Consider the following 20368-nt stretch of genomic DNA (forward strand, 5'->3'; position numbering starts at 1 on the left):
TAATTTGAAACTGCAAAAAAATCTGTGTCTATAACTCAAATTATACATTATACAATTTATATTAATTGAGCAAAAAAAACATGCCTATAAAGATTGACTACACCCGGTGAATCACTATTTACCCAAATTATGTATCCATATTAATTTCACAGGGTGCACGAAGGGGTTTAAAATATTTGAAACACAGAACATGATGAATTAGTGAGTCTTTTAGTGAGTTTTCCTGTTATGAGCGTTATTATCCTAAATTATTATTTTTGTCTATTTTCTTCACACATGTTATTATTGATTGCAAGCATCATTTAAGACTCTTTGGTTGTTTTAAAAAAATACATAAAACAAATATTTGCGCATATAATCTTGTTCGGTGAAATATAGCGAAATCAAACAACTATTTCTATTTCATATTGAAATAAAAAATCCTGCAAAATACTGAAATATCTAGTTATCGCCAATACTAGATCATAAAAACTCACCAATATATCCTCCATGTTGTATAAACGAGCTCGAGATCCTTGCTGGCTAGGTTTGCTTCACCAAACAAAATAAAACAATTATGCTCCACTAACTAGCATTACACTCTACACTCTGTGTAAGCGTAAACTTATAGGTTACAATATTACTATCGCGCACACACACAATGTAGTAAATAAATTCAACAATTATGTTCGCACGACACAGATGATCGATTCGCACAGCAGCAAAGACCGGAAAAGTACTCGAAGCGATAACCTTGTGGGTGATTAATCAAAGTGACTATGAACGCCCTGTGGCAGGATCCTGAAGGACCCTGAAGGGAATCGATTGGTATGAAGCCACAGTATAGAAACTAAAAAAACACACAAACTAACACCCACACACACACACGTACAGCAAAAACCCCACAGGCACTATACACACGTTCCACTCCTAGCTTTACTGGATTCACTGTTTAACGAACGAAACGGTGTAAAATACGACCGGTACCTGTTCGCCGAACATTTACAGCTCACAAGTTTCGATGGCCGCTAGGAGCTACAGCTACACCACGTACCGGGCGCGAATACCTTTGTACCGCCGTGGAAACCGATCGGCTTTTAATTAGGGAAATTAATTTCCTCCAAGTTTCACTCGTAACGTCACTCGCCATTTGCAACCGTTGTTCGCACAACAAACCGCCAGCAATATAATGACTTGCTGCATTTGTGCCCCGAAGGAGGCAAAGCACGGATATTTTATCGTTTTTTTTTTGCTCCCACATACACTACAATCCGCAAGGCAAGTTAAAAAAAAGCAACACAAAACCATTTGAAACGCCGTCAAACGCTCTGGCGGCTTGTTTACCAACCAATCTACGCCGATGGATGTGGTCGACTAAACGTAAACGGAAAATTTGATGGCCAGCAGCGACAGCACCAGCCTACTACGAATAAGCGCTCTTACTACTGAAGCTACGGCGGCTAAACAAATCCTGTTTCGGCGAATTTTAAGGACTTTCTCTCACTCTCACCGTCTCTGTGCGATGAGTTTTTAGCTCTCTAATAAAAAACCATGTACAGGGTTAGTGAATAACTAGGCATATGAGGCAACATAGTGAACTGAATGATTTAAGTTATTTATAGAATTAATTTTCTTTTTAGTTTCTTTGGATAGCAACTTAATCCTGCATTATTAATAGAAACTAATAGAAACTAACTCTTCCTCATTTATACCTGAATTCCCCATATGCCTTTTTCCTGAGTCTTAAATAAAAAGTCAAGATTGGTTTGCAGGTATAGCTAAAATGCGTCAGTAGTGGGTCATGGTTCGTCAATCATGGTATGTCAAACTGATGCAGATTGTAGCTGATCTTGCAATGAAGCTAGTTACAGAGCTGTTGAAGAAGATTCTCAATTTAAAATGAAACTGAATTTGAATATTATTGACGATATTTTGAGGATGTCCGGAATATGAATCAAAATATTGTTGCAGTTTCATGATATTTTGAAATGTTTCCAGTAAAATTATTAAAATTATTATCATCATTTTGTATTATCTTTATTTTGAACTGTAGAAGGTTTGCTTAGGTAAAGTGAGTTATGTGAGGGTTTGGCTGATTAAAATGGAATTAGTAAGAAAATATTAAATTCCAAAAATGCCTAAGTGTCCGTTATTCGAAGCAATACGGTATACGAACAATTTTGTATTTATTAATGTCGAGAAGATATTTGTATTTCACTATGATTATCGTCATTGAAAAAATGATCGATTGGTTTAGTGTTTTCTTTTATATTTCCCAAATACATTGGCTGGTATCATAGAATCCGTTCGTTCGCGTACGTCCCGACACTCATTTTTATTAATTTTTCTGATGTACTAGATGGTTTCTATTGTTATGTACCCAGGCGTTGGACCGGGCACATGCAATGTGTTGCCATCCCTAGAATTCCGAGTGAGCGTCGTACGTTGCTGCCACGAACAGATTCAATGATACCAGCCATTTTTTCTAGAACGATATATTTTGGTTTATGTCTAAGAAGGTTTTCTTATAAATGTAATTTGCAAGTTTCATCATAAATGTAATTTCTTTGAGGGTAATATTCTTCAGCACGAATAAGGTTTTAAAGATATCGATTAATTTATTGCCATCAATTCTACTACCCACTTGCATATCAATTTCAACGAGCTGGAATCCTCTTTCACGAATCAGCTTGTTATTTTGGACCATCCTTGCTTATCATGACAAGGTGGTCTAAAGGAAGATTAGCAACTTCAGGCCCTTCAAATATTTTCCCCAAAGGAAAATCAGCTGTGCCAAGAAAACCGCAATACAGATGGAAGAACATGTGCATCATCAGATTTTGAATGCTCTGTATTTAATCGTTTTTTGCTTTTTGCATTTAATCGTATTGCATTCAAACAAACAAACCAGTTTTCTCATTTCTCTCATTAATACTTTGACTGCAATCTTGTATCACTTTGAGAAACAAATCTGGAGATGAATTAAACTCATCGTCCTGATTGTGATTATTTTAGCCAAACATGTTAATGTAACAATTGTTAGAACGAAAAGTTTTTTCGATTTCGATTCTAGAATATTTGACAAAAAAGACGATTTTATAGACTAATTTTTCATTTTCGCAAAATTCGCGCTAGCTGCAACAGCTCTGTAGTTTAGCTAATGAAAGCTCACCAGCTGAACATAAGTTGTGTTTGCCCTTGATAGTATATGATACTATCTTGATATAAATATAAATTTAAAAACTTGAACTTGAGAAATTAAACAAAAACGTTTTATATGGTAAAAAAAATCGTCCGATTAGTTCAGATTTTGATGATCATACGGTTTTTGTTTGTTTTACTTAGCACGATCCTCTTCATGATTTTTTTTAGATCGATGAAGCTTGTTAATACCTTGTTAATTATTTACTTTAAGTAATATAAGTATTGAATGAACAAAACAATAGAATCCTTCACATAAAATTGCTCGCACTTCACAGGTTTTTGGATTATGAATAATTCCTAACGGAATAACCCTGCATTCTCAGTTTATTCTCCGCTGCATTGCTCCGAGAAATTTGTTCTCTTTCTCTGCCTTTTGCTTTACTCAAAATATGTTGAAAAATTCGCTCAAAAGACAGAACCGTAAGTCCTTAAACTGTTGTTTTATCACATCAACCGTTTGTTTGCGGCACATTGTTTCGAGAGTGACAAGAATTAGGCAATAAAGATCAAATACACTAGGAGAGGAATTTGGCTGTACGTTTCCGCGCGGGAAAATGTAACTGCTGAAACATGGGTTTGATCATACCGTCATACACTCCTGCTGCAAATAAAAATTTTAATTCTATTTCTCATTTGAAAACAACATTTTTTAAATCAATTTTAGTGTTCACTATAAACCCAGGACCCGATATCCTTTTTATGTTTGAATGCACCATCCGCACCCGCGTATATGAAAATAAAGTTTAAACACATTTGTAAACAACATATGCGACCACAGCGTGTGCAAATAAACTCCTTCTTCCTAAGCATACATCCACCGCAACAACATTAAAGGACATCGGCATGGAAGAACGATCCGCCGAGTGGGGAGTAATGGATTAGAATGGTACTAATACGGCTATAGCGCCAAGGACACTAGCCGTTGTGGTACAAGGGCAAACAAAGCAGGATTCGTGGTTTGAGGGTTGTATGTGTGCGTGAGTTTTGCTTTGTTTGTACATGTTAGTTCGTTGTTGCTACAATTATGATGTATCAGCACAGGCTAGATGTTAGATGCTTGATTGTTTTGGTCTTATTCTTGCTTGTGTTGCAATAGATGCGTTCGTATGTAGTTGTAAATTTGCAGTATTGAGAGGATGATATGTTGTAATAATTTTGAATTTTATTATTCCTAAAATAATTTTATTTTCACGATAATATTGTATTTCTTCATTTTTTATGAAGAAGACGTAAAAAACACAAAACGAACGAGAATCAAGTGCATAATTAAGATGAGATTTCTTTTTTGCAAGTTTATGTATTCTGAAATTCTATAGCAAATCCATTTTTCTAGGACCAAAATTACTAATTTACTTTCGGATTTGCCATCATCACTTTATTGAACAGCAAATTGGTAAAAGATTCGAATGCAAAACTGAAACATTTTCGCAAGTTCATAGACAGGGTAAAAGAAAGTTTTCTGAAAAGAATACAATGTTTTATTCTAGCCTTACTTCAAATAGAAACAATCATATTACATCATGTGCAAAGTGACCGTATAAGAAAACCGTCCAGTGTAACTTCATCCAACTCGAAATTGTTGCCTGCAGAGTACATAACGTTCTATTGCTTACCAATACAAAAATCGAATGCATCATTTTTGTTTAGCACAGTACAGTGGAGCTAGTTCGAGGAATTGCTCAAATCCGTACAACTGCAAACTGAACTACAATTAACGGTGGTGGTACAATAAAAGGTTATGCGATCAGTGACGCAACGCAAAGACGACATTTTGCGAATGGGGTGATGAACACCATCTTGATTGGCTGTTAATTCCCGATAACTTCCTGATGACGCAGAATTTTACAATCGTAACGTGATACTGCTAGTTACGTCCGGTTTGTTTTGAACAGTGCAGTGAAACAGTGAAAAAGTAAGTGCAAGAAAATTTACTTCATTCGAGCGCATTACAATACGGTGTGAACGTTAAAGGCAAGCGATAGGAATAAGAATACTGAGATGAGCTGGATCGAAGCAGGTGAGCATATATTTGGCATCAAAACATGTACTTTCTTATACCATAACTCGGTTTAAAAAAAATCTTATTTATGATTCCAATAACAGCTTACAGGGGTTTCAAATGTACAGGGGAAAATCAGTTTCGAATGTAAACATTGTAAGCATGCAAAATGTTGTTCCACATCAATCTGACATTTTGATTCCATCATCATAATTTTTAATTTCTACAGCATGATTTTCAACACGACTCAAGCTGGATTGAGTTTGACAGTTATTTGTTATGTGTTGAAAATCATGTGTTGAAATTGAAATTTCATTTTGAAACAAATAAACCGTTTCACAGCTGCTGCAAAACATCTTGGATGCAGTGAATAACAATGTTTACATTCGAAACTGTCTTTGAAACCCCTGTAACAGACGTCTTTTTCTCCCCCAAATTCTTCAGCTACGATTTTGAAATTAAATTTTATGGGGTTTGCTCATAGTTTTTTTTTGTTTTTTTTTGTTAATAGTTTTTTTATGCACATAGACGTTATGTTTTTTAATTTTTCAAAAAATTTATTGTTTGCTTTTCAAAATTTTTCCACAATTTATTAAGCTTTTCTTAAGCTGTTGTTAAGATAATAGCTATTCCGATACTGTTAAGTATTTTATTTTTGTTACTTGGATGAGACGATTCCACAAAAATTGGGAAGTAAACAATGAATCTTAGGATGCTTTCAAATATATTCAGAAAAGTCATAAAAACATATCGAAAACCGTACATGGGATCATGTATGCAAAACAAATGGGACAAATTTTATGTCAATTGTTCTTAGTTGAAAATCATGTGGTGAAACTGAAATTTCATTTCGATACAAATACACTTTTTGATAGCTGTTGAAAAACATATTGGATGCCGTGAATAACAATGTTTACATTCGAAACTGACCTGGAAAACCCTGTAATGCAAATGTTGGCTCTTAAGATTCATAAATCCTTAGAGATTATTATTATTATTTTTTCAGATTTATAAATCTTTCGAGTTTCATATGAATTTGAAAAGATTAGTAATTTTTAAAGATTTCATGAAAAATGCATGAAACACAACACTAGTTAAGACATAACGCTCACTATGACAGTTTTGACTGGCATCATGCGACTAACTTTTAAATTAGCTTACTGTGCCTGCGTATTTTTGTTCGGTCTTCTATGTATTATTTATTGCTAGTCTTAAGAGTTAGGGTAATTTTTTAGTGATAAGGCCACTTCTCCAGGCCAATTACTTTTTTGATAAACAATACAATACAATAACACATGAACTGCAATCCATATCGAGGTGTACTGTGATAGTGACAGTCGAAGAATTTCACCGAACCTTCAAACGCTTCAGTCTCAGCTCGCTTACAGTGATTCGCCGATCCTATTCGACGAAATAATTAATAATTTGTCTTCACGCAGCGAAGAGATCGATTAGATAGTGACAAAATTAAATGAGAAAATGACGATTCAACGCTGTTGATAAAATATAATTATCATTGAAGCGCTTTAAGCTGTTTTTTTTACTACTAAGACATAGTTTAGTTGTCATAAAAAGTGACAGTTAAATATGTACACTATATTCCGAGTAAATTTCCAATGTGAGAAGCAATATTCAACATTGTGAGAAATACAAATATTTGATAATAGTTGAAAACTTTATCGCGAGCGGGGCATAATGCTGTTCGCATTGAAAAATTACTCAGTTAACAGGACTTTGAAGAATAACTTGAAAAACAGTATGAAGACGATTTTTTTAAATAAAATCGATTAATATGTGATTTGACCGATAGGTTAAAAAAAATAAAATCAGAAACGCATTGAACGGAAAGTATTTAAAGTGCTTGCGTGCGCGACAGGATGATTTTTTTAATGATCACTAGAAAAATATATTCACTTACTTGGTATTATAAATTTTAAAACAATAATTGAAAAGTGAAGAAAAAATGCCGATTTTTACTGCATAATTCAATTATTTATTTATTTATTCTTATTCGTTCATAACGAAGGAACACTGGAGGTTCTACAACTGCACGTTTTACCACCTTGTCTCGTCCATGTTGACATCATTTTGCGCTGGTATGAAAACAACGGCACTTCCTCCTTTTTAGGTTCGCCAGCCGCCTGCAGGGTCCTGCGTACAAATCGTTCTGGTACTTTTAAAAACATGTCATGAATTGTGACGTTACTGACAGCCATTGTTATTCAATCCGTTTACTAATGTATTCCGTTCTGAAGATAAAATTGCCTAAGTTGCCATGACTAAATATTTGGGCGATGTATATTTTTTGTTGTTAAAGATTCTAACATCCAGATCGTTTTGCGCAGAACACGTGTTGTACAGAATCATTTGTTAATAGATAGTTCCAGCATAGCACGCCTCACCTTCTTATGAATTTCATTGTACTGCACCACGCAATTCTAAGAGTTATTAGGAACAGATAACTCAAAATGGTGGACCTACGCTTTTTGGACTATTCGGTTCCTCCCAGCTGAACACACACACGAAGACCATACATACAAAGATAATTTAACAAGAGGATAGATGTAGATCATCAGCTGAAAGCTAGTTTCTTTCGTTTGAAAGTGGAGTTAAAAGAGTATGTACAACGGAGTTGAAATTTTACAACTAATCGAACAAGTCAGTCGGTCTCTAGCAAAACTAAAAAGAAGGTTTGTTTGTTGGCCATGTTTATGAGCATATTATATGATGCAGCGAAAGACCGTGTTCTAGACATTATTTCAAACGCGGCTAACTTAAGATAACTCTTAACTCTAAGCATTGGACACACTGCATTCGCTCCAGGTGCGCGGGTCACTGAACATTCCTACACGTTTGTGTTTGTCGATAGCACGTACGGCGAAGTAATAACGCTGCCCTTCCTGGAACTGGGTGAGCGTCACCGCCATTGGCAAGAGCAGTGCCTTAACGTCACCGACATGCCTCCATTCTTCCACCGCGTTCGGTACCGCTAACTCCTGATATGCATAGATCTGATAGTTTTCGATTTCGGAATGCCTGTGGTCGAGGGTAGGCATTAACCAGGATATAACGATGCCAGTTTGTACATTATTCACGCATATAGTTGGCTGTGGTGGGGGCAATTTCCACGACGGATCGTTTTCCGGTTGCGGTCCAGGTGGTGGGAGCGGCACAATTAGAGCTTGTATGGACGGTTTCACTACGATGCGCTTTTTCATCAACGCTTGATCTGCAGGATCCGAAAAGGAAGAATCAAGATTTTGTTTTCTTTTTTTAATAATAATGTCAAATTGAAACAAACTAAAACTATTTGCTATATTTAGTGGTTTGGTGCATGAAAAATAAATTGAATAATAACTTTTAGTGTTTCCGTGCTAGTCCCCATGGTTGATGACGGACTATAAACGATTGACCGTGACCGAGAAACCCTGAAACCCCTTCCTGGAAATCGATACCTGTCTAGGATCGGTACTTGATTACAACTAAGATATTGCTATAAGTAATCCACCATAAGTTCATTGGTGGTATAGAAATTAGTAGCGGAACAAATGATTACATAAACAATGCTCCATTTAAGTGTCAACATTTTCCAACGACTGTCTATCGGTTCGTACTTTATCCGACGTCGTGTACTCCTTTATAAATCTTGATTAAGAAAAACGCAGCTAATGATATCCCAAATGAAAAGAACAGCATGTATAATACAACTGCAGCAGATTATAGAATATAAATGCATACATCGATACATTTTGACAATGAAACGAGATTTATTTTCACGCAATACGAGAAAATTTGTACCTAATTGTAATTATTTAGTTAATTTATGTATTGTTGTGACCTGTGCTGCAAAATGTCATGATGTTCACCAACCAAAACAATAAACTTATCCGTGATAGCTTGATGTTCATTGCTGATACTCATTGCAAGTTCGTCATGACATGCCAAACACGACATGCCTTGTGTCAAACGCGATACGATACTATGACTGACAAGCTGAGCTTAATGCAGTCACAAGCATAATCATAACCTTTTTTCTAGCTGTGAACAGTGCTGCCAAATGCCACTGTTTCAGTCACCAACACCCATGACTGAAATGAAGCTCAAATCAGCTCACGTACACAAGTGAGATGATCAGAGACGAGATCCAGACAGTGAATCAATCACATGCTTGGTGACATTTCGTTTAGCACCAACTCTCGGTCACTCACTTGGTCGCGACATTTTCTGTTAGTAATCATCACGACATTCTTGGAATAAACATGGCGTGTGGTATTTAACAACCAAATAGGCATTCTGTCTCACTCTGTCTGCTTGATTATCTGTCGAGTCAAGCAGAGCGAGAAAATACGTTGATTTTGTTTTTTGGAACCACTGACAAGTACGGCAAATCTTCCATGACTATCGTGATGATCACGACCAAGTGACTGATCAAGAGTTGATTGCACAAAATGTCACCAACCATGTGATGGTCGCACCGACTGTCTGAGTCTCACCTCTGATCATCACAGTAGAGCTCATGATGTTGACAATATTTTGTTTCAGTCATTTTGTCAGTGATTTATCATGACTATGTCAGTGACATTTTGCAGAACTGATCACAGTAAAAAAAGTCACGACATAGTGACTGACCAAGCGATTTTCCCAAAAATGTCTCGAAGCATGTATTGATCACACCAATCATTTAGAGCAGTGCTTTTCAACCTATTTAAGATCGCGGACCACTTGGTTCTGAAAATAAATTTGCCGCCACCCACATCCATTGGGAGCATACATTTTTTAAACTTAGTTCAAAGTTTGTGATCAAAAATATGTTTAAATTTTATTTTAGCCCACGTGCCTGTTGAAAATTTAATTTAGACTATGGGGAAAATATGCATTATACGTAGAATATTATAAAAATGAACGGTAATGTAAGATATACTTTTTTAAACTTTTTTTGCGGACCACGTCTGTTAACGCAACGCACCACAGGTTAGAGACTACTGATTTACAGTATCACCTCTGGTCATATCAATTGAGTACGTGACGCTGATATGGATTTTGTTTCAGTCGGATTTTTTTATGACATTGACAAATACATTTTGCAGCATTGGTTGTGACCATGTAAAGAAAACTAATTTTCATTGGCTGACAAATTCCGGACGTGGCGAGTGTTGCGAACAGTGACAATCTTCGACCACAACATGTAAACATTCACACTGCTTGAAGCATCGCATTCGATTTTCACTCGTTCATTCTACAGTACCGTCAAAAAATGTCGTCACTGGCCGCGTTTTTGCATGAAAATGCGTAATTCACTGGTACCATCGTACCCGTTTGATACTAACATATTGCTATCCATCGTCGCGGTCATGGTTGTCTTATGTGCTGCTCTTGCAAATTCATCTAAGGCTGTTGAGCTAGCAGCAGATTTTACCTAGATATTCGGCCTAGATTTTGATCGTATTAAAATCCTATAATGTATCACATTTAGAACAGCTATTAAAACATATTTCGATTTATCTAGCTAGTTAGGTTGTAGTTGCAGAGTTTGCCAACCAAGCCTAATAATGAATTAGGTTCAAACAAAAACATATTTTGTTAGTGTCCGTCAACGCTTAAAGTACTGTAGGCACGATTGCACGATCCCGTGGTACAATTGTTAGCTCATACGATTCATGGACCATGTTCCCGAAGCAAGGACTGTCTCGAATGCCTGTATAGGTCCTCATGTCCGCGAAGAACGTTACACCAAACATTACAAACATGACTGACTATCCTTTAATTAGTTCACCAACAAGTAACCTATAGCCAAGCTCATTAGTCGGTTAGGCGGGCTAACACCGACCCCTAAGGTTGTTGCGCCAAATAAGAAAAACAATTAAAACTTGTAAAATATCGTTCCGCGTTAAACTAAAGGTGGGATGAAATCAGGAAAATGGAAATAGAAAGATTTGAATTATTGATTCATACCTGTGGATGAAACCGGAGGCCGTGGCACACTGCTAGTATAGATGGGTTGGCGGATTGGTTGCAACGGTGGTGCATTTACGCGTTTAACGTTTATCGCAGGTCGTACAACGACACCATTATGCTGATATACTGGACTGACGACTGGCGAGTTTGACGCCACGGTAGCAATAGCTCCACTGCCGTCGGGCTTGGCAAGCCTTGCCTGTATGCGCATCAGCTGGTTGGTAGCAACCTGTGAGGTTGGAATTGCTGTAGGCGCTTGTGCTAATGCAAACGTTTGCGCACCATTCAGAGAAGGTCTCGGCCGCTTGGCAGCATTCGACGAGGTCGTATCGCCTTCCCCACCCTGCGTTTCATCTTCCTCCGTCAAATCGATCAAAGAGTCGTCCACAGAGGAGGAAACAACCGTGGACGATGGTTGAGGGTTCGGTCTTTTCTGGGTCGACAGCGACGTGGTGGAGCTTACAGTGGTGGAAGAAGTTCGCAACGCACTGACCGAAGCCAGTTGGAAGCTGCTCGTTGCGAGAGGGGGCGGGTTGCTATTCAACACACGAGCTTGGACATTTACCGGGCGTGGTCGGATAGAGTTATCCACACCAGGTCGGGCGAGGGAATTTTCACCCGGTTGCACATCTTGTCGGCTGTAGAAGGTAAAAAAAAAAAACAAATTAATAAAATAATTTTAATTAAATGCGCATATTTCGTTTGCGCTTTCTGTTGCACTTACGCATTGGTTTGCGCTTTCCGTTGCACTTGCTGGCTCTGCTCGTGTATTTGTTGCAGCAGAAGCTCCTGTTGCTGCCGTGCTTGCTTCTCTTGCTGCGCCTGCTGGTACGCTGACAATGGAGGCCGCATGGGAGTAATTTTCTGCAGTTGCTTTTTGCGCACAGGACTATCAATTCCAGGCGAAACGCTATTAGTTCCGGAGTCACTGCTTGTCGCGGCACTGGCAAGGGGTGGTGGAGTATTGTTGGGCGCTGGTACTGCGTTTGAACCATCGCCGGCATTGATTGACAGTCTGTTCGGTGTGAAAGGTGGCGTGAACGTGGCAACCGTTGTCACCGTATTGCTAAGCTTCGCAACATAAGGTTTGAATGATCGTGCCACCCCGTTTGCCGTAGTGGAATTGTTCGGGCTCGTGCGAGTTGTTATCATCTGCGGTGCATTATTCGGTACATGATGCCGCTGCACTGTGACACGCTGCACCCCACCGATCACTGCCTGCTGGCCGGGCCTTTTCGCTATCTCACTGGAAACCTCGCGCATACCGCCGCCATGCTCACTAACACCGTTCACCGCTGCTGTCGCCATGGCAGCTGATTCACCCTTCCGTTTTCCGGAACTACTGCTGGACGGCTTGTGACCCGTCCCGGGCTCCGCTGCATATCCACCCCTCGACACTTGCAGCCCAACAGCGCGAGTAATTTTCACCGGTGCGATGTAAGTGTTGGCGCGCTTTTTCATGTCCTCTACCGCTCGATCGGCGACCAGCTTTAGCGCCTCATAGTGGCTCGTCATGTCCGCCAAGCTGCGCTCAAAGCCTTGCAGCTTTACAGCCTGTTTCTTGATAATCGCTCGCAGTGCGGCATTATCCGATTTGTACACCAGCGCTTCGCTGATCTTCTGCAGCACCAGTTGCTCCAAATCGGAGCGCGTCATTTCCGTGAACGGTTTGCAAAACCTTCGCACAAAATCCATCCGCATCGGTACGGCGCTCTTCAGCTCGGGAGGAATGGGTGAGAGTCGTACTTTCGATTCGACCGCAACGGACTGCTTCGCCGCAGCATCACTGCTTTGCTTCCCATCCGCTGGAGCAGAGTCCGCCATCACGTTTTTATCAGAGTGGTTCATACTTTGGACTTTCGTGTCGTCACCGGCAGTCTTTTTGTCGGCCTCGTCCTCATCGTCGTCGTCATCTATCACCAACACGTATGGGTATACTGAGGGTTCTGGGGCGGTGGTACGCTTTTTAGCATCTGCTGCGACGCACTGCTTATTTGCAGGGTTACTATGTTCTGTGGCGTTATTTTCATGCGCCGCACCGCTGCGTGTTTCCGCATTTGGTCTAAGTGAGTCTACCGCCGCCGACTTAGCTTGCGCTTCGAGCAAATCGATATTCAACCTAGCAGGTACATCCATCTGTTCTTTTGAAGGGTTATTTAAATTATCTATGTTAGCAGCATCAGTTGCAGACTGCTCTTTTCCTTCCCGAGTTTCGTGCTGTTTTCCATGGGACGAACTATCGGCCGGCTCAGTCGACGGGTACTCATCGGCCGCACTCATTGAGCGGGCCTTTTTCCTGGGCGGTTCATTTGCTTCGGACGCTTCGCTCTCATCCATCCGGTCAGCATCCGTATCGGTTACTTTCGCATGATCGCCATTATCGTTCCCAACCGGCGCCGGTTTATCCCGTGCAACATCTTTCGCAACATCGGTGCTGGTACCTTCCGGTTTTTCGCTAATGCACGGAGAGCTGCGACCTTCGTTAGCCTCGGGCTGCCGTTGACTTTTAGCTACATTTGGCATTTCTTCAAGCATACATACATCTTCATCAATGGGTACAGCGTCTGAACAGTCCACCGCTGGCACGATGGCACCTTGAGTTCCCGATTCGCAGTGTTTATCAGCGGAGCACTTTTCCGTATCTGAAGAAATCGCCGCCTGTTCGACTTTATCAGAATTCGGCTGTAAGGTCGTGGCAGTGCTTTCCGGCGGTACACTCACACCAGAGAGACCGTTATCCTTTCCTTCATTTGCTTTACCGTCCGTAAGGCAAATGGATGTATCATCCAGCGTTACAACCGTATCATCCGGTACACTCGCACCATCCTTCCGCTGATCTACAGTTTTGTCATTGAACTCAATCAAATCGCTCCGATTCGCGTCGGATGCCTGGTGCGCAGCAAATGCTTCCTCTTGCGCTCCCAGTAACGACTGGAGCAGTTCCTGTGCGGTCATTTCGGAGCTAGACTTTGCCGGCGTCGTCGGAGGTGCTGCTACTGTTGCTTTCTTCACCTTCTGGGCGGGCTTTTCACTGCTCGGTTCCTCGCTAATGCCCGATTCCTCGGCACTGGAAACACCGGTCAGATCAATGTTTTCGACCAGTGAAAGGTCTTCGTCATCTGGCGGCGAAAGGGAGGCCGGTTTCTGTCGCTCCGCCGGTTTCTGTGAGGATTGGTCGTCGGTCTCAGCCACTGTTGTTTGCTCTTTTTTCGCCTCATGGTCGTCATGTTTGTCCTTAACGTCCAAACTTACTATCGTCTTTTCGATCGGTGTAATACCGGAAATGTCCCCGGGGGCTACATCCGGCTTCGCGGGCTCCGAATTATCGCTGGCCATGCTCTTCCCCTCCTCTCCGGCCGGTGTCTTCGGTGGATCGTCCTCCTCACTGTCACTGATCAAAAGGGCAGGCAAATCGTCGTTTTCACGCCCAACAACCCCGGGTGACTTTTCAGCGACAAGCTCCTGTGCTGTTTCGGCATCCGGTGCAGACTGCTCCTTGTCGTTAGTGGATGAAACTGGCTGATCCACGTCCATCATTGCTCAAGCCCTAGCGACGGCTGCAAGAAAAGTAGAAGAACACACATCAGACACACAGTTGCTTCACCAGTACTCCTTCCCGCACAGAGAACGGCGAGAAAACCAAACTAAAACCCAGCGTTAAGATGCACCAGTTTTGTGTACATTAAGATTACAATCACGAGTAGGTACGCATTTTAGAAAGCTCACAATTAATGGGAAAATTATCAAACAAACCTCATAACAACTCTAAACTCCACTTTTCTGTCCCGCGAGACACCGAAAACCTATGCCGCGTACGCGTACGCATGTACTGTTTGTTTGTATGTGTGTGTGTGTCAAACATCACACAACGACTCTGTTGCTGCGTGAGCGTGAGCGGGAAGGTTATCGACCCGCTCTCTCTCTCTCTCTCTCTCTCTCTCTCTCTCTCTCTCTCTCTCTCTCTCTCTCTCTCTCTCTCTCTCTCTTTCTCTCTCACTATATGAGAGCGCACGGGAGAGCAAAACGCGCGGTAACGTGTATGGCGCTTTTTCTGTGTAGTTGTGAGATCCTGTACCTCTTACCCCTTCCCGGCAAAGGACAATAGGGTCGGTAAATCCAGCGTGATGATCCTATCCTGTTTCCTCATTTCCACTCGCCCTCTCTCGCTCCCTCTCTTCACCTTCTCTAAGTACATTTCGATGTAGAATGGATTCCACCGCACCTACCCATAAAAGCTACTACTAGGATTCTAAATGTAGCTCGATCAACTGCTCAATGAGAATGATCGGTAGATACCACGCCTTTCTTTCTCTAGCTCGAGGCAATGATACGTTTTCGCTAAAGTCCATACAAAGCAGAACAGAACTTGTCGGATATCTTGACATTTTAGGCACTCAGGGAATAGAACCGCACCGATTCGATCTGGTTGGCAAAGCTGTTCGTTGCTAGAATACCTTGTAATATCATTTCCATGCGACAAAACGATCTTTTACAAATGCTAGTACCGATGACGATCTCTGGAGCAAAGAGGGGCACCTGTGCCGGCATCGAAAATAGGACGAACAACAAAACATCAAGAGAAATCCATGAGAAGTTTGCAGATGTTTGCGAAAACGCACCCTACATTGCTATGGACAATTCATTGAACGCTCTACAGTGGCGAATACATTACACAAATACTATAATGTCACAGCCTACGTGCTGCGGCTAATACGCTCTGCTGCTATCATCATCTCAAAAGTATGCGAAATCTTTCTTGACCGCCAAAGTACGCTGTGAAAGAGATGATCAAGTTGTAACATTTACTTTTGATGTCATGTACAAGGCCAGAGGAAAACACTTTCGGCTGGTAGATATCATGTGTCAATTTATGTCAAGAGTAACCAATCGCCAACGCCCTTCAATGGTTAGTTAAGACCAATATAGCCCCCATAGCTGAAACTACACCCGTTCTTGATATAGACCTAACAACACTTATACAACGAATACGCCGCTTCCATTGGAATATCAACTATGAAGAGCGAGTTCCATTTTAACCTATTTTGAAGAATTGGCTTCGCTACATATATTTTGCGATCGTTTCGATATATATTCCTCTATAGCTATATTCATGTCATGCAATACTTTTCGTCGAAAAAAAGTCATTTGAGCAGTTCTGCTAAGAAACGTGAATGTGTGTGTGTAAATCTTCCATTTTGTGTCCACACAACGACGTCAACGTAATCAATCCGTACATCGCGAGAAAAGTATTGCATTCTCTAGGGATGTACAGCGAGAGCAAAACTTATGTTTCGTTATTGTTGCTCTTGTTGTTGTTGTTGCAGTTGTGTTTGTTAGATGATTATTTGTTTCTAACTTTTTCTGATTTGATTGCATAAATTAATTATTTAACATCTTTCTGTTTTGAAAAGACAAAATTTTTGCGAGATTAAACATTCGACCAACAGAGGAATTAAAGCCTCTAGGCTAAATGAACATGTGCCTCTTGCTCAGAGAGCAGTGAACGAAAGCAGAAAAACATACAACTAAAAGAAGAAGAAGAAGTTATCAAGCTGAAAGACCTGCTTGAGACCATTTCCAATAGAGTTCAAGATATCAACATGAAATTAAGATAGCAATACTACTACCATTTCGTAAGAGAAAGATACAACTATCCGTCCACCACCATGATAAACAATGATGAAATTGGTTACGGGTAGACTTTTATTTCAACCATTCGAGGTTTTGGGATTGATTGCGGGGAGAATACCCGACATAACTATCATTGCAAACAAAAGTCGTATCAGACAACCCTTGCTCATACATCGTTCACAGTGATATTGTGGCAAAAAATAGCGAAACTATAATCCTACTTCACCATGTGCATGGACTGATTGGCGAAAAGGTGCTACAGCGTGAACGAGCAGATCGCAAGCGGCTGTTACTGGCCGGGTTTGCTGTGCCTCCGTGAAGCACGCTTACCACCACCACTAGCACCGTCACACCACAAGAGAGACATGTTTGCGCGTCGGTAGCTTTGCTGTGTGTGCGATTTCGCTACACGCACACACTCATGCGCGCTGCTATTACCGACTGCTATTCTCGGTGTGTTGTGTTGTACAGGCATATTATCATACAAAAGTTATATGAGGTGAACCTTATATAAGCGTACACGGGCACTCGTATGGAGTTCCTTATGTCGTTCGGAGCAATGTAATGTTGTTATTGTCAACTAATGACGATAGATTAGTTAAAGGAGAATTGTGGTCGACTTTTATAATGTCAACACAGGACTGACCTTTATAGTTGAACATTTAGAATAATGAGAATTCAGCATTTGATTTGTATGATAAGTAATAAATGTTTTAATATATCTATTACAAAAAATTAACTATAAAACGTTACTAAAAGTGCCGAATAGGAATAAGAAATACTATTAATAACAATTGTTATTGTGTAATGTAAACATATAATGAACTTATTACCAACTACTTACTGTGTAGGAGAAATTGTTTCATGTGAAACCTTAATAAGGACCACGGGAGCACTAAGAAGCACTAAATACACGTCCTCACTGCACAAAGGCTACACAAACACTAACGAAAAGTGATAGTGAAATATTTTTCACAACTTGCTTTGCTCTCTTTCTCTCTGTCTCTCTCACAAAGGCGCCTATAAGTTTGACAGTTCTAGCAATGACGCTCTCTCTCTAGCCATCTATATTTCTCTTTCGCAGTTGCGCTCTCTCCGCGAAAAATGTGTGTGTGTGTGTTTTTTTTTTAGAATTTTGTTTCATTTAGTGATCACCTTTGTTTACTCAATTGTTTAGCTGGTAGTATACTATCCGATAAAAACCATTTCTACCGAATGATCATCATGTCCTATAACATTTCATAGCAGCCATACACTGTTTTCAGAGCTAATATGTCAACTTGCTGCTACAATATCATTGTTTTAGTAAGAAAATACACCACCTCCAGAAAATAATAATAAGAATGTAAACTATGCAGGGAATGAGAAAGGTTATGTAGCATTTTGCGCATTATATAGCAAAAGCAAAATGATAGTATTCATGAATTATAAAAATAATATAATTTATCGCAAAGTGCATGTTGTGATTATAATCAGATCATTGGCGCACTCCACACTATCTGTTTTGATGTCAATCGCAAATGTCATTTTTTGAGCTCATTTTATCTATTGCCTCTTAATTACTCTCTATGAAATTCTAGCAATCCTTTGAGTCATAGAGTAGCATAATTATGCATTCTTTTGATCCATTTCAAAGCTAATGTAATTGAATACTTTTCATAAAACAAATAAATTTGACGCTAAAAGATGTTATCTCTAGACCGATGTATCTCGTGTTTTAATCAATATTTATTTGTGTTACTTTCAAAGCACACTAATAAAACTATTTTCTATAGTTTGATGAAAAAAATATGAAATTCTGTTTTCATAAATGTCACGTTGATGGCCATTTTTAGTCCCATATGATTGGAGGGGATATTCCTAGTGTAAATATAAACAAACTTCGCCGCTTCATAATGCAGTTAGATAACTAATAATTTATTCGCGCGAAAAGCAACAACAATCGTTCAAAACATGATTTTACGGTTGCTGTCCTCGCTCAATGGTCACCTGGGTAAGCCGACTTCGATTCTAGCTACTCTAGGAACCCGTTACCCGTCCTGCGGGAGTGTGATCCGTTCGACCGTACAGCGGGGGCAGTCGACCCAAGCACCGGCAAACCGCGTGTACGATGTGAACACCAAAGTTCCCAAGGATGTGATGCTGTTTAAGTACGAAAATCCGCGATTCTTCAAAGTGTTGAACATCTTTGCCGTGTCCCAATTTCTGTTCTGGGGCTATCTGTGCCACTTTTCCTACACCACACTGAAGGATGCCCCCGTGCAGGAAGATGGCAAAGAGGAGCTGCCATGGTACAAAAGGGTAAATTTGGGAGAAAATAAATACCGCAATGGCATAGCGATTATGTGCTTCTTCATAGGTGAGTGATGCTCGAAAAACAAATTAAAAAAGGTCTATAATTCACGCCAATGTGGGGGGTTCTCTTCTAGGATACGGAGTGCTGTTCGCTTCGTGGATGTTCACGTTGCGATCCGTACGATATTTGGTGTTGCGCAAAGGTGGCGACAAGGTGAGCGTCGTTACATATGCTCCGTTCGGGACCAACCGAATCATGGACGTGCCGCTGAAGTACGTTTCCGCGCAGGAGTCCCGCGAGGCAGCACGTGTCACGGTACCGGTGAAGATCAAGAACAGGGCACTGTTTTACATGCTGGATATGCGGGGCGAGTTTACCAACACGAAGCTGTATGATTATACGGTCGGTTTGAGTCGAAAGCTGAAGTAAATCGAAGCGATAGAAACGGACACGCAATAAACGGTAGGAAGTTACATCTTAAATTCGGAGCTTTATTTTTAAACGGTAGAGTGGAATTTTGAACGATTCAGCCGATCAGTACACGGGCTCGGGCTTCTGCGTCAGCAGCAATCCAAAACGCTTCTTAATGATGATACGGTAGCGAGAGTACTTGTCCTCTGGAGAAAATCTTGCCGGATGCGCTGATTGGGTCGGCTTGCCTTCTGCGTTGTTTTTCTGCAAGAGCAGGGAAACGGTTAAAAAGACCGGTCTCAAAGAATAACGCTCTTTCCTCTTACCTTCAGGGTGTAAACCCTTTCGCCATTTTCATTTAAATCGTACATCAGATACATTTTGATTTAGTTTTTACTGTCTGATCGACGAAATGTTTCTGAAAATCGTTTCCCGAATGCACGTGCGCGTTGTTTACGATTGGATCGTTTGACGTTTACCAAATTTCGCCCCAACATATGTTTTCGCCAGCAGCATAAGGTGTGTACACAAAGATATCCACAGCGCGTAGCGGGCGAGCTCAAAGTTTGCGAACTTGAAGTTATAGGACTTTTCGGCGGCAATACAGTGAGAATTCAGTTGAACGCTTTTTTAGTTCGCATGCTTTTTAGTTGAACGCTCGATAGTTTGCTGATAGTTAAAAAGCATGCGTTTGTACTGAAAATCATATTTTTGAAAAAAATCCCAACAATCTCATGGCTTGTAGAGAAAAAAATTTAAAAAAAATGTGGGGAAAAAACGTGCCAACTAAAAAGCACATAGCACATGCCAGCCTTTGTGTACAAGCACATTGTTGGCAGGATTCAATCGAAGTTCAACCAGTGGGTTCAGGCTGTATTTGTTAATTTTACCGT

The 20368-nt window shown here is 40.4% G+C and overlaps 3 protein-coding genes across 4 annotated transcripts; 1 reads left to right on the top strand and 2 right to left on the bottom strand.

Moving 5' to 3' along the window:
• Nucleotides 1-7161: 7161 nt before the first annotated feature.
• On the bottom strand, nt 7162-17731 carry LOC121592655 (activating transcription factor 7-interacting protein 1). Of its 2 annotated transcripts, none has more exons than XM_041914292.1 (4): nt 17613-17731; nt 11862-14694; nt 11135-11775; nt 7162-8411 (listed from the first exon to the last, which is right to left on the bottom strand). In XM_041914292.1, the coding sequence occupies exons 2-4, from the start codon at nt 14672-14674 to the stop codon at nt 7975-7977; spliced, it is 3891 nt and encodes a 1296-aa protein (XP_041770226.1). In that variant the 5' UTR covers nt 14675-14694; nt 17613-17731; the 3' UTR covers nt 7162-7974. The 2 variants fall into 2 exon arrangements, with proteins under 2 accessions (XP_041770226.1, XP_041770227.1); XM_041914293.1 differs by lacking the exon at nt 17613-17731 and adding an exon at nt 14891-14984.
• Nucleotides 17732-18614: 883 nt separating this feature from the next.
• On the top strand, nt 18615-19546 carry LOC121592494 (transmembrane protein 223-like). Its single transcript, XM_041913990.1, has 2 exons — nt 18615-19127; nt 19198-19546. Exons 1-2 carry the CDS (start codon nt 18722-18724, stop codon nt 19491-19493), a joined length of 702 nt encoding a protein of 233 aa, XP_041769924.1. The 5' UTR covers nt 18615-18721; the 3' UTR covers nt 19494-19546.
• Nucleotides 19535-19943, bottom strand: LOC121592496 (H/ACA ribonucleoprotein complex subunit 3). The gene is made up of 2 exons (XM_041913993.1): nt 19802-19943; nt 19535-19739 (listed from the first exon to the last, which is right to left on the bottom strand). Exons 1-2 carry the CDS (start codon nt 19853-19855, stop codon nt 19599-19601), a joined length of 195 nt encoding a protein of 64 aa, XP_041769927.1. The 5' UTR covers nt 19856-19943; the 3' UTR covers nt 19535-19598.
• Between the last annotated feature and the right edge of the window lie 425 nt (nt 19944-20368).

This window comes from Anopheles merus, chromosome 2L (assembly GCF_017562075.2).
Source record: "Anopheles merus strain MAF chromosome 2L, AmerM5.1, whole genome shotgun sequence".
Classification (NCBI taxonomy): Eukaryota; Metazoa; Arthropoda; class Insecta; order Diptera; family Culicidae; genus Anopheles; species Anopheles merus.

What these genes read in the sequence shown, in the direction of transcription:
- LOC121592496 (XM_041913993.1), bottom strand. Translation starts at nt 19,855, where the DNA reads ATGTATCTGATGTACGATTTAAATGAAAATGGCGAAAGGGTTTACACC. An exon ending in AAAGGGTTTACACCCTGAAG is followed by an intron (nt 19,740 to 19,801) that starts GTAAGAGGAAAG and finishes CTGCTCTTGCAG; the next exon opens with AAAAACAACGCAGAAGGCAA.
- LOC121592655 (XM_041914292.1), bottom strand. Translation starts at nt 14,674, where the DNA reads ATGATGGACGTGGATCAGCCAGTTTCATCCACTAACGACAAGGAGCAG. An exon ending in CGGAAAGCGCAAACCAATGC is followed by an intron (nt 11,776 to 11,861) that starts GTAAGTGCAACA and finishes TACCTTCTACAG; the next exon opens with CCGACAAGATGTGCAACCGG. An exon ending in GCCTCCGGTTTCATCCACAG is followed by an intron (nt 8,412 to 11,134) that starts GTATGAATCAAT and finishes CGGATCCTGCAG; the next exon opens with ATCAAGCGTTGATGAAAAAG.
- LOC121592494 (XM_041913990.1), top strand. Translation starts at nt 18,722, where the DNA reads ATGATTTTACGGTTGCTGTCCTCGCTCAATGGTCACCTGGGTAAGCCG. An exon ending in GATTATGTGCTTCTTCATAG is followed by an intron (nt 19,128 to 19,197) that starts GTGAGTGATGCT and finishes GTTCTCTTCTAG; the next exon opens with GATACGGAGTGCTGTTCGCT.